The sequence below is a fragment of the Polyodon spathula genome, chromosome 6 (assembly GCF_017654505.1).
Source record: "Polyodon spathula isolate WHYD16114869_AA chromosome 6, ASM1765450v1, whole genome shotgun sequence".
Classification (NCBI taxonomy): Eukaryota; Metazoa; Chordata; class Actinopteri; order Acipenseriformes; family Polyodontidae; genus Polyodon; species Polyodon spathula.
The window spans coordinates 27,078,672-27,093,433 of NC_054539.1; the positions used below are offsets into that span (position 1 = coordinate 27,078,672).

A 14,762-nucleotide genomic window follows, 5' to 3' on the forward strand; every position below is an offset into this window, starting at 1 on the left:
CAAAGGAAATACATTGCAGCATTACAATAGTTTAACATTACTAATTACAACTAGTCATCAAGTACTGACACCAGATGAATCGATGTTAAGTTACTTTGTTTATTTGATAACCTGTAAATAATTCAAAACAAGGATCCCTGGATGTACCTTTAATGGGCAGTGCAAATGTTGACGTTACTCCATCCATTCACAGCAAGTCAACAGTAGCTGTTTTACATTGAACTGCAGTCCAGAGTTAAAAAATAACTCCTCTCCAACTGCAAGTATCTTGCATTTTCTTATGGTCACTACATTGTTGTGCTTAACATTTACTAAGTCTTTATATTCATCATAATGTTAAATTACTTTTCTAATTTCAACGTTACCCAAGTTTGGATTACTTCTTTTAGCACTTGCTATATACATGTTCAATGGCTGCATGTAAAATGCTTCATTTAGCCACTTTCTTTTGAGATGTGGGCTCTCTTTGGTTACCTTACACAGTTAGAAACATACTGAAAATAAAACCATCATGAAAAAAAATCTATAAATATATTGGGCCAGAAAAAACTGCATCTGGGCCAGTAAAAACACTACCTCAGTGGCCCGAGGGGCCAGTAGTTAAAAATCTAAGCGTACAGCCCTGGTAACATGTTTTAGTATCCTCTAGAGCAGGGGTCCCCAACCCTGGTCCTGGAGAGCTACAGGTTCTGCTGGTTTTCATTTCATCCAAGATCTCCGTTACTTAATTCATTAGTCAAAATTAACATGTGTTCCAGACCTTTAGCCATTGTTGACACCTATAAAACCTGCAGGATTGGGGCTCTCCAGGACCAGGGTTTGAGACACCTGCTCTAGAGGGCAACAGCAGTTACTTTGGGTTCGTTGAGAACATTTTTAATACATAGCTCGGGACTATGTTGAGCTGCTTAGTTCGTTGCAATTGGTATTAACTTGCGTACTAGTTTAATACCATGCTTCTTACTAACCACAGGTTCATACCCCATTAGTAGGCTCCTTTTAATTTGTTGCAATTGTCCCAATATGCCCAAGAAAAGTATTAAACATATACAGTACACTAAGAAAAATAACCAAAGCTTATTAGCTCTCCATTGCCATTTACAACAATTCACTCCCTGTGCACTGTGTCAATGAAACATGTTCCAACAGGAACCTTTTTCTCAACCAAAAGTGAAATATCATGAACTCAGAGAAAACTGACATATATGTTGTTTGTAGTACTGTTTTAAAGGAATGTGAACATTTCACGTTCTATAAAAGATCATCTTTTCGTATTTAAAAAAAAAAAAAGTATACTAATCATCACTATCAATAATCACTTTTAGAAAATGCTGACATTTTAGACACCCTTGTGTGTAATGTCACCAAAGACCATTATACTGATGGTCCCTCCTCCTTTCCACCCCGGATTGGTTCTCTACCTATAGACTTGAGACTGATAGTCATCACTGCCCTACTCATGCCAGTAGCTGACTCAATGCATTTTTTTTACAATTAAATGTGACTTTTTCATTTTTTTCTTCCGAATAATGCAATAGCAAAATGAATCATGTATTACTTGTACTCTGCAAAAATGCCCATAATCATGATGGATATTCGTTTGTGCTTGTTGCTCGGCACGGGTCTGCTATCAACTAGACGTGTTTGGAAGTAGACAGCTACTTTAGCTAGAAGGTTAAGTAAACAATACAAAACGAAATATTTTCTCAGCAAAAGTACTGTAGCTGGATAGCGCTGTGGCCCAAGATGTCACCGTCAGGAAGGGAGACTCAGAGACAGGAAAGCTGAAGTGAAAGCACTAGGTGTACATTTATTAAACCCAAATGGGAACAAACAGGACAATAAACAAACAAACAGGACACAAAGGCCAAAATAAACAGTAAAACAAAAACAAAAAAAATTTTTTTAGGCATTTTTGCAAGGGGGGAGCGCCTAATACTCTGGTGCGATGTTTGCACCGGTATGTCTAATATTAAACTACTGCAGCAGTGCAACAATGGGATTACTACAGCCACAGTTATTATGGCTCACACAAACTTAACTTTCAACATCACAATTCTTGTTTTAGGATCCAACACAAAACCACTGTTATAATTCAGTTTTAATTTGCAACTCTCAATACCCTAAGTAACTTGGATGATTAAATGTAAGCGTTCAGACTCTTTCAGACTAAAAATCACACCTATACTGCTTCTCCGTTAACACTAGCTTTTAATTTCTATGAATTTCCTTATTTCCACCCGAGCCATTGATTTGTCAACATTCAGACTAAACCTGCTCCTAGGATCCATAGCAAACAGCTATTGGTTAGAAAGCCAATTAAATGGATCAAGTTTGAGTTTGTTGTAACTGCAATGCTTTTTGAGCATGGTGTGGCACTATAGCGGGACGAGTCTATTGTTTTTTTGTTGTTTTTTTTTTTTTTTTTTTTGCTTTTTTAATTGATGCAAGCAGCACTGTTTAATACTTTTGTTTTAAAATTGAATTAATACAACTATTGTGTAAAAGACAATGCAACTGCAACTATTGTCTATGGTACGGGAACACACACACAAAAGGCATGATCAGAATCTGATTTAACGCCATACCTCCCATAATACTATTTACACCAGCAGGGCTTCCACAAGAACAAATAAAGTCACTATGGACAGCTCTACTATAGTTTTGTACCTTTTTTTGTTTTCCAAACTTTTACCAGTATTTTCTCTTTTACTCAGGTAAAGCCTGTTTTTTCCCTTTGTTACAGGCACTAGGATCACACCAGAGCTACACACATTCTATGCTACAGGTAGGAAATTACATTGTCAGTTTCTCCCGGCTTCATCGTTGTTAACCCATTTCCATCACCTGTGTGTTAGGGCTTACACCGAAGTGTTCAATAAGCAAGTGGGAATTGAGGTGTAAACGGCTGAGAAACACAGAGATAAATGACTAATGTACTTTCTAATACAGAAATAATTAAGGGTGCAACAATTAATCGATGCATCGATTATTGATCAGATTTCCTTAATTTCCAGAGCTTCGACTACATATTCGTGAATCGATGCAAATTAGAACCCAGTTTGAAGTCTTTTGTTGCCGGTTTGCATTAAAATTTTGAGACTGTGCTTCTTTTAGTGCTAGTATGGTAGATTAGCGCGTTGCTAGGATATACATTTTAGGCCTCTGCATTTGAGTTGGACAAGACAAATCAGAAGTAGACCTACTGTATTTACAAATTAAGGCAATACATTTTTTTTTGTTTGTTTTAAATCTATTAAATCTACCGATTACCTTCTTTTTTTTTTTTTTTTCCAAAGCATGTTATGTTTGGATTATATGCCAATATTATATAAAAAGAAGCACAATTTTGTATGACAGTTAAATTAGTCAGGATTTGTGAGATTAAGTTAAATGTTTTGCTTTGCTTTTAGACATTAAATGTTAACAGTAATGAACAACCACAGATAGGAATTACTTCTGTTAAAGTACAGCATTTTTTTCTTATTATTACAGTGTTAAAGGGACATCTAATGCAGACGCACGCATATTCTTTTCAGTTGTTAACTCAAGTCCTTTGTATTTCTATTTTTATAATCGGAAGTGTTCCAAGTAAGGTATGAACCACGACGGACTGTGCGGTTCCCATGATTTATGGGAGTGGTATCATCGGAACCCCATGACCCAAAGTGGTTTATACCGCTTGTAACACGGCTACCTGTCATTTAGGGCAGGAGAAATAATTTAAATAATTAACACATTTTAAATGAAGACAAAACCAGAAACTTCTATTGTGTGTACATCAGCAGTGTAATATAATCCCAAATGTATTAACCTTTATTTTATTTGCTTATTAAAAATAAATTGCACATCAGTTTATTGTGAATTTCTACATCAAAAGCAGAATCTCACGGAAACTAGAGGACTGAGCACAAGTTGATGATGGGCGGAGTTTCAAATGATACCGAGATAGGCAGGGGACCACGGAGCAGCTGCTTTGGGTGAAACCGGGTCTTAAGGTCAGTTTGTGTCTTGTTATATACGAGGCACACATATTCAGGTCCGTTTCATCCTTTTGTATCTCAAAATGTGTTTTTGTTAGTTGGTGAACACCATCGCGTCTAAGTCGTGCCAGATTAAATTGAAGATCAAACCATACTTTACGCACCAATCCAACAATGGTGTCGGGGACAGTGCCTCAATTTCCTGCAGACACTTCAAATCCAGGTCGGTAATACCAGGGGTGGTGTCTGGCCTTGTCTTTACCAGCTTCTCTAAAAGTTTTCATGACTGACAGGAATACATTATTGCTGGTTTTTAACCCGCTGTCAGCAGAAAAGTTAAAACTTCTACTGTTAAAATATCTATTTATTCCAGCTCAGGGTTATAAAACTGGAGACTGAATACTGGTCCGCAGTTGAACTTCTTGTACTGGCATAAAATTCCCTTAATGTTGTTGAGATTTCCATAAAATTAAATCTTTTTTATTTTTTCTTTAAGTAAATAACAGCTCGTGCTGTAGTTTTTTGGGGTTTTTTGTTCAATCTTTGTTTTCTCGTATTTCATTTAGCTGTTCCTCATCTACTGTTGTGTCTACTCTTGACAGTTGCTGGTGCACTTATTTTATTTATATTTTTTTTCTGGTGGACTGCTGTCTTCCCTCAGAAAGATGGCGTTGTACCAGTTAGCTGGAGTGACATCCCTAGATATAGGAAAGGAAAAAGTTGGAATGTCACTCCTTTTTGGCAGTGGTTTTACAGCTAATAACAAATAAGGTTTGTCATGGAATTTAAAATGTAGTGGTCCGTAGTGATTTATTCAGTGTGAAGCAGCTCATTAGCATATGCAAGCCATGGTATACTCTATATATTCGCACGGTCATGTGATGCTCTTTAACCAATCAGAGGCTGTTGTTCTTCCAAGCCGTGTTATAATTTGAATAGAAGTTATGCCTTTTTGTTTAACTATTATGCACAACTGTGTTTTTATTTATTGGATCTTCTGTTAAACAAAACTACTGTTTGTTCTTTATTTTGAAAAATCAAACATCAATGCATCGATTATCTTTGATAAATGCCTATATGATAATCAAATACGAAATCAGTGTCAATTGCACCTCTAGAAACAATACATTATTTCTTCTTGACTGTATACTGTACATACCCAGTGCGATTATGGTTCACACTCTGGCTTTCATATTTTTGTAGTGTGGCAGTTATTGGAGATGCAGACCAATTAGGAAACTACACGACAAGCAAATAAGATACTTGATATCTGTCTCTGCCTAAATGCAGTCACATCTTTTGCCAGTGACAAACTTGCTATTAAAAAAGGCACGTCACCAATCCATAACCTTGCTTCACAGAAACCTAATAACCAGAAGTTGGGCCCAATGCCTTGGCCCTAACATGTGAATTTCAATTTTGGGTTCCACTGTACTGGAAACCACATCCATATTCCAATCATGAGATCATGAAGCCCTCACTGCTCAAAAGTACTGGCACACTTCCCAATTTGTTGGCGTATACCAGCTGAATTGGGCATTGGTCTAATAGTAGTGTCTCACTACTGAGTTGGAGTACAGAGACCAAATTGTAGTTTGTCTTCACTTTTACCTGTGTCCACACACAATGCTAAGCCTGTGAACTGTCTTACATGGCAAATAATATTGTTCAGAAGACAAAATATCTATTTTAAAAGCCTGATGAAATTCAATCACACCAATCTTTTATCATGCAGCTGGATCTAAACTGGTGGGGAGTCTTGCCTAAGCAATGTAAACTATGTACACTCACAGATAACAACAGTACAAAGTGCCACACTTTGAAACACAATTAAGACTGGGGGTTATTGGAATGTCATTTTCAGGACCAGTCATTTCAAGAAATGTGTGGAAACAGTAATGCACTACCCTGGTGATCCAATTTAATAAGAACATAAGAACATAAGAAAGTTTACAAACGAGAGAAGGCCATTCGGCCCATCTTGCTCGTTTGGTTGTTAGTAGCTTATTGATCCCAGAATCTCATCAAGCAGCTTCTTGAAGGATCCCAGGGTGTCAGCTTCAACAACATTACTGGGGAGTTGATTCCAGACCCTCACAATTCTCTGTGTAGAAAAGTGACTCCTATTTTCTGTTCCGAATGCCCTTTTGTCTAATCTCCATTTGTGACCCCTGGTCCTTGTTTCTTTTTTCAGGCTGAAAAAGTCCCTTGGGTCGACACTGTCAATACCTTTTAGAATTTTGAATGCTTGAATTAGGTCGCCACGTAGTCTTCTTTGTTCAAGACTGAACAGATTCAATTCTTTTAGCCTGTCTGCATATGACATGCCTTTTAAACCCGGAATAATTCTGGTGGCTCTTCTTTGCACTCTTTCTAGAGCAGCAATATCTTTTTTATAGCGAGGTGACCAGAACTGCACACAATATTCAAGATGAGGTCTTACTAGTGCATTGTACAGTTTTAACATTACTTCCCTTGATTTAAATTCAACACTTTTCACAATGTATCCGAGCATCTTGTTAGCCTTTTTTATAGCTTCCCCACTTTGTCTAGATGAAGACAAAAAACTCAACAAAAACTCCTAGGTCTTTTTCATAGATTCCTTCCTCAAAAAAATCAAGCAAGTTAGTTAGACACGATCTCCCTTTCCTAAAACCATGTTGACTGTCTCCCAGGACCCTGTTACCATATAGGTAATTTTCCATTTTGGATCTTATTATAGTTTCCATAAGTTTGCATATAATAGAAGTCAGGCTTACTGGTCTGTAGTTACCTGGTTCAGTTTTGTTTTCCTTTTTTGTGGATCGGTATTACGTTTGCAATTTTCCAGTCTGTCGGTACCACCCCTGTGTCAAGGGACTGCTGCATGATCTTGGTTAGCGGTTTGTAAATTGCTTCTTTCATTTCTTTGAGTACTACTGGGAGGATCTCATCCGGCCCAGGGGATTTGTTTATTTTAAGAGCTCCTAGTCCCTTTAACACTTCTGTCTCAGTTATGCTAAAGTTATTTAAAACTGGATAGGAACTGGATGACATGTGGGGCATGTTGTCAGTATCTTCCTTTGTAAAAACTTGTGAAAAGTAATCATTTAAATATATTTGCTATTTTTTTTTCTTCATCTATGATTTTGCCATTTGTATCTCTTAAACATTTAATCTCCTCTTTGAATGTTCGCTTGCTGTTGTAATATTGGAAAAACATTTTGGAATTGGTTTTAGCTCCCTTAGCAATGTCCATTTCTATTTCTCTCTTGGCCTTTCTAACTTCCTTTTTGACTTGCATTTGCAGTTCCGTGTACTCTTTCTGCGTACTTTCTTTTTGGTCCTTTTTTAATGCTCTGTAAAGTGCCTTTTTTCGCTGAATATTTCTTTTAATTGATCTATTAAACCATTTTGGCAATTTAGTTTTACATTTAGATTTGTCTACTTTAGGGATGTAATTGTTTTGCACCTCTAGTACTACATTTTTGAAGAACAACCATCCTTCTTCTGTGGGTGTTTTCTCTATTTTACTCCAATCTATTTCTGTTAGTCTCTGTTTCATACCTTCATAGTTTGCTTTTCTAAAATTGTAAACCTTAGCTTTAGTCATTACTTTAGAGGTTTTAAAAAACACTTTAAATGAGACCATGTTGTGGTCTGAGTTTGCCAGTGGTTCTCTGACCTCTGTTTTAGTTATTCTATCTTCGTTATTTGAAAAGACTAAATCAAGGCATGCCTCCCCTCTAGTCGGTGCCTTGACAAATTGTGTTAGGAAGCAGTCATTTGTCATTTCCACCATTTCTATTTCATCCTTCGTGCTACCCACCGGGTTTTCCCATTTTATTTGGGGGAAGATGAAATCCCCCATTAGTATGGCTTCACCTTTGCTACACACATTTCTAATGTCATTGTATAACAGATTATTGTGCTCACTGTCTGAATCTGGCGGTCTATAGCATGCTCCTATTATTATGCCCTTTGAATTTTTGTCCGTTATTCTGACCCATATTGATTCGGTTTTATTTTCTTTGTCCAGGTTTAACACCTGGGCTTCAAGACTGTTTCTTATGTATAGCGCTACCCCTCCTCCTCTTCTGTCCTGCCTGTCTTTCCTATACAGTGTATACCCACAAATATTATATTCGTCCGCATCACTCTCAGACAACCAACTTTCTGTAACACCTATCACATCATAGTTACCTGTTAGTGCAGTAGCTTCAAGTTCTAGAGTTTTGTTTCTGATACTTCTAGCATTTAGATAAATACATTTAATGGTTGTCTTACCTGAGTTGTTGTTCTTGTTTTGATGCGGTCTCCCTTCTGTTTTTTTGTTGATTTCTCCCCCCTTCCTTTCTAGTTTAAATGCTTCTGAACCTGCTTGAGGATCTTTTCTCCAAGTAGACTGGTTCCCTTGTTATTTAAGTGCAGTCCATCCCGTCTATACAGATAGTCCTCATTGTAGAATGTGGTCCAATGATCAAGATAGGTGAAGCCTTCCTGTGTGCACATCTTCAGCCATGCGTTTTGATTAATTATTTCCAGCTGTCCATATAGTCCTTTGCAAGGTGCCGGTAGTATACCAGAAAATACCACAGTTTTGGTTTTCTCTTTTAATTTCCTTCCTAGCTCTCTGAATTTGTTTTGCAGGGATTTTGGTCTGTCTCTTCCAATGTTGTTTGTACCGATGTGGACGACTACTACCGGGTCGTCTCCTGTTCGTTCTAGGAGCCTGTCCACGTTCTCAGTGATGTGCTTGACCGAGGCTCCCGGAAGGCAGCACACTGTTGTAGTAAGGGGGTCCAAACTGCGAATTGAACTTGCTGTGTTTCTCAATATGGAGTCCCCAACAATCATGACCTCCCTTCTTTTTGCTGTCTGGTCACCACTGTCAATGGGGTCCTGGATGTTGTTCCTTTCATTCTTTTGTTGTTGGCTCTGCTCATCAAAATTCTGAAGTGACTCAAATTTGTTGGTTGTTTCAATTTCTGGTGGTTGTGTTTGACGAAGTTTCTTTTTTTCCCTGCTTCTGCCTACCTGAACCCGCTGTTCTGACCTTCTATCTCCCTGGTGGCTTTCAGTCTGTTAGGGGTGATGCAGACTTCCATGAATTGTGGGTGTGCCAGTTCCTCAAGATCCTGTTGCTGTCTCACTTTTCTAGCATCTAGCTCCATTTCTAGCATACTTACTAGTTTATGCAAATCCTGGATCGCGCGGCACTTTACGCACACTTGGTTTAGCTCCGCTGGGTTTTCTCGGATTTCCCACATCAAGCAGGTGTCACAGATTACTGGCTTGAAGACCATGTTGAGGGTTTTTTTTTTTGAAGTTTAGTTTCTTCTGCAGCCGTCAACCTGCTTTCAAACTGCTTCTAAACTGCTCTGTACTTTTCCATGCCTGTACTTCTCCCACTCGCTGTCGCTTCCACTCGCTGTCGCTGGGAAGACTGCCTCGTTTAACTGCGTTGTTGTGCTGTGCTGTTGGCTCCTCCCCTCGCCCGTGTCTCAGAACGGTGCTGCTCCGAGTTTCAGCTTGTTTGTTATCAGAAAAACACACGCGGCTGTTTGACTTTGACTTTGACTAATATGATCATGATGTATAATTGGGTGGTGAGGTTGTGAGCAGGAAGTGTAGGATAGCATTTACTATAAGTTTACAAGGTATTCAAATAGGAATAGATAATGAGAAATAAAAGTGTATTCAAGGCCTTGATATTTTAATTACTGAACTTTCTGTTTTGTCTTAAAATAATATATTGGTACAGCAATACCTATTTATACAGTTTTAACATCAGTGACATTACTGGCAAAAAAAAAAGTCACAGAAGTTTTTTTCAGTGTCAAGTCAGTATATATATATCACTATATATATATTATTATATATATATATATATATATATACACACACACACACACACACAGTACTGTGCAAAAGTTTTAGGCAGGTGTGAAAAAATGTTGTGAAGTAAGAATGCTTTCAAAAATAGACATGTTAATAGATTATATTTATCAATTAACTAAATGCAAAGTGAGTGAACAGAAGAAAAATCTAAATCAAATCCATATTTGGTGTGACCACCCTTTGCCTTCAAAATTCATCAATTCTTCTAGGTACACTTGCACAAAGTCAGGGATTTTGTAGGCATATAGTCAGGTGAATGATTAAACAATTATACCAAACAGGTGCTAATGATCATCAATTCAATATGTAGGTTGAAACAATCATTAACTGAAACAGAAACAGCTGTGTAGGACGAATAAAACTGGGTGAGGAACAGCCAAACTCAGCTAACAAGGTGAGGTTGCTGAAGACAGTTTACTGACAAAAGTCATACACCATGGCAAGACTGAGCACAGCAACAAGACACAAGGTAGTTATACTGCATCAGCAAGGTCTCTCCCAGGCAGAAATTCAAGGCAGACAGGGGTTTCCAGATGTGCTGTCCAAGCTCTTTTGAAGAAGCACAAAGAAACGGGCAACGTTGAGGACCGTTGACGCAGTGATCGGCCAAGGAAACTTACTGCAGCAGATGAAAGACACATCATGCTTACTTCCCTTCGCAATCGGAAGATGTCCAGCAATGCCATCAGCTCAGAATTGGCAGAAAACAGTGGGACCCTGGTACACCCATCTACTATCCGGAGAAGTCTGGTCAGAAGTGGCCTTCATGGAAGACTTGCGGCCAAAAAGCCATACCTCCAACGTGGAAACAAGGCCAAGCGACTCAACTATGCACGAAAACACAGGAACTGGGGTGCAGAAAAATGGCAGCAGGTGCTCTGGACTGATGAGCCAAAATCTGAAATATTTGGCTGTAGCAGAAGGCAGTTTGTTTGCCAAAGGGAATGAGTGTCTGCAGGCAACAGTGAAGCATGGTGGAGGTTCCTTGCAAGTTTGGGGCTGCATTTCTGCAAATGGAGTTGGGGATTTGGTCAGAATTAATGGTCTCCTCAATGCTGAGAAGTACAGGCAGATACTTATCCATCATGCAATACCATTAGGGAGGCATCCGATTGGCCCCAAATTTATTCTACAGCATGACAACGACCCCAAACATACAGCGAAAGTCATTAACAGCTATCTTCAGCGTAAAGAAGAATAAGGAGTCCTCAAAGTGACGGTATGGCCCCCACAGAGCCCTGATCTCAACATCATCGAGTCTGTATGAAGAGAGAGAAGCAACTGAGGCCTACTAAATCCACAGAAGAACTGTGGTTAGTTCTCCAAGATGTTTGGGCCAACCTACCTGCCAAGTTCCTTCAAAAACTGTGTGCAAGTGTACCTAGAAGAATTGATGCTGTTTTGAAAGCAAAGGGTGGTCACACCAAATATTTATTTGATGTAGATTTTTCTTCTGTTCACTCACTTTGCATTTTATTAATTGATAAATATAAACTATTAACTATCTATTTTTGAAAGCATTCTTACTTTACAGCATTTTTTACACCTGCCTAAAACTTTTGCACAGTACTGTGTGTGTGTGTGTGTGTGTGTGTGTGTGTCTATATATATATATATATATATATATATATATATATATATATATATATATATATATATATATATATATATATATATATATATAATATATATATTTATGTTTTTTTTTTTTTTTTATTTAACTCTATACTTTTTTTTTTTTATATCAAACTATATAACTGAATTCACAAATGTTTTATTTCTAATACAATAATGTGGAGGCATTTGAATGAAAGAGTATGGATTTGTTTGCACACCATACAGTATTTTATGTCTGTGGTCCAAGGACAGCTTATACTCTGACAGAAAATCCCCTATGGTCTCTTCAAAAACGAGGAAAAATAGGCTTCCACACCCAAACCAGTATCTGGTACACTGTGCTACACAGTACTGATATAACACAGCATCTCAACAAACAGGCTCTGTGACTCCAAATAACTACTGCATTTTCCATTTGTGTTCATCTTTTCTGAAGAGTATTGTTCAATAACTGCTGACATGAAAACACATGCTGGGTAGATTTTGAAGTACTGTTTCTGTTTTTGGACACAAGCTGGTGGGTAGAATTTCCTACAAAGCAATCCCTCTCCCTCCCCCACCATCTTGGAAAATGTCTGGAACCACTTTCCTAGTAGCAATCCAGAGAATTTCTTATGACTTAATGGATACTTTTCATAGGTGACCACTGTAAGTATTACTGTGCAGTTGAAGTTTGGATAAAGGAATGAAATCTGTGCTAAAGTTTTGACTAAAAATAAGTGATAAAATGAAGTATTGGTAGACATATTCCTCAGTAATCTTGTTCACTTGCAACACTGGACAGCAGTCTGCAGCTTTCTTTGATTTTATTAATTTATTGATTTATCTAAAATACTACCTCGGAGATCCACACAGAATTACGATTCAGAAAATCGAAAAACGCAATAAAAAAGTCTTTTGTAACTCTTAAGAAACAACGGACCTGGTCTACTATAGAATAATTATACAGCCAAGACATCTACCACCCTTTCACCCTGCATGTATGCCAAGGTAAACAAACCACTAATTAATTAGGATATCAGCACAACAAAAAAAGCAGAGTTTACAGCATACTTTAAAAGACTGTGAGATTTCTTTCAAGAAATCCAGTAACATGCTCCGGTCAATAGAAACTTGGCACACAATACTAAGGAATAAAGTTATTTACAGAAAACATATCAGATAAATGGAAAACTGAACCCCTTCCTTTATAAATTCACAGCAGAACTGGTTAACCAGTGAACTGAACAGCCTTGCAAACAATGACCTTTGATGACCTTTGAAGACCCATTCAAGAAGGATACCAACCAACCATTCAAATGCAGTACCAATGAAAATGTTCTTGTCCTTTCAGCAGCAGTTGACAATTGTGCAAATCTTTACAAGACAAGACACACCCTCTCCCAGCATTTAAGTTAACTACATATAATATCTGACTGTTCTAACAAGACCATGCCTTGTAACTGTACTGCAGAAAATGATTAACCCAAACATCTCCCTGCCACACACACAGATTACTGGTCTTGGATAAAGGCTTCTGTCAAATAAATAATAATAATAATAATAATAATAAATAATAATAATAATAAATAATAATAATAAGTACTAATAGTAATAACCACATAACTGCATGATCTTTTGACAATAATATAAATAACCATTAAATAAATTCAAATTAGAGAAAATAAAATTGGTTTAAAAATTCTGGTAAGTCTTACATTATCATTTTATCAGAATTAAATTAGATTCAATGATCCTTGACCAAAGACCTACTCTAATCAACAACGATTCTTTATAAAATTAAAAAGTCCCACTTAAAAAACACCATAACTCAAGTACTGCATCTCAGATCAGGTATATCAAAGCAGTGCAATTATGCAAGCCATTAAAATAGTCAATGACTACAGTAAGAGTTGTTGTAAATCAAACTTTGAGAGAGAATATAACTTTCAAATACAATAAAAAGCCAGTCTTCTTACCGGTATATCCTGCAGCCCAGCCCCACGAAGACACCATTGCCAATAGCCATTTAAACATCACTCCTTCAATGTGCCAAAAAGTGCGACTGTCCATCAGCCGAACAGGCTGCAGTACTATCAAATATAAAACATATGAAGGGATGGCAGCAAGGTTATTCATGATCATGAAGATGAACCGGAGGACAGCTTTCAGCAGAATCCAGCCCAACCTCCAGGCTTGTCCTAAAGTCAGAGCCATTCTCTTTTTCCCCACTGTCTCTTCGCCTAGTGGAAATAACAACACACATTAACAGTTGCTTGTACTGCGGACAAATAAATTACACAACATGGCATTATATACAAATAATACAAGGGTGAAGGCTACATTTGTATCCTGAGCCATTGGGGGGGGGGACACATAATACCACAGTAGTGACATCAAAAAGTGATAATTCCTCTAGAGGAAAATATACTTGAACTTTGACCCATTCGACTCTTCAGACCATCACTTTCAATTCAAACACAAAATGTCACGTTTTCAATCATTCAACAACACCCACAGTACAGAAATGTTCATTAATGATCAACAAAATGAGAATACGTTAAAAACAATTATGTAAAGCTGGTACTTTCGTATCTCAGAGAAACTGGTGCAGAACGGGAAATTAAAACAAGGTAAAGGCAAATCATCCAAATCAAACTGAATCACTGACGAATAACTTCATAGAACATCTGTACAGCACTGAAACACTAAGTTTAAAAAAAAAAACCGAAGGGTACTGCTCAAACTCATCTTCTTTAATATTAGCATCACAACGGTATCTATCTATTATAAAAAATAATAGATGGGACTCTTCAGAGAGCTACATGAAAACAATTCCACCTCCCGTTTCTGTGACAGTTTACAAATTACTCAATCTCCGGTCTCCTAATTTATTATGTCACAGAAACCCTTGATGAAATTATTTTCCTGTAACTCACTGAAGCCCATCTATATATATATATATATATATATATATATATATATATATATATATATATATATATATATATATATATACACACACACACACACACACACACACAAAAACATTATATGAATAATTATAACATTTAAAGGACAGCGTGAAAGTTCAAGTTGGTGGGTACATCGCAAGATTGCGAACTCTCAGAGTATCGTAGCCTTGGTGCAAATGTTACGATTGTTTATTTATAATAAGATATAAAGTGACCAGATCGACTAGGTGGTCAAAAATCATTGCATGTTATTGGTTAGGAATAAGAGGAGACAATAAACCTTTTCCTTATTTCTCCTCTGCATTACAAACAAATCACAGCTAGTAAA

General features: G+C 37.3%; 1 protein-coding gene across 1 annotated transcript in view; it reads right to left on the reverse strand.

Annotated features, from left to right (window-relative positions):
- LOC121317085 (acyl-CoA:lysophosphatidylglycerol acyltransferase 1-like) overlaps positions 1–13,678 on the reverse strand; it is a 79,807-nt gene extending 66,129 nt beyond the window's left edge. Inside the window, exon 1 of the mRNA XM_041252678.1 lies at positions 13,439–13,678. Coding sequence (XP_041108612.1) covers positions 13,439–13,676 — 238 coding nt within the window. The 5' untranslated portion in view covers positions 13,677–13,678. The remainder of the gene's footprint in view (positions 1–13,438) is intronic.
- Between the last annotated feature and the right edge of the window lie 1,084 nt (positions 13,679–14,762).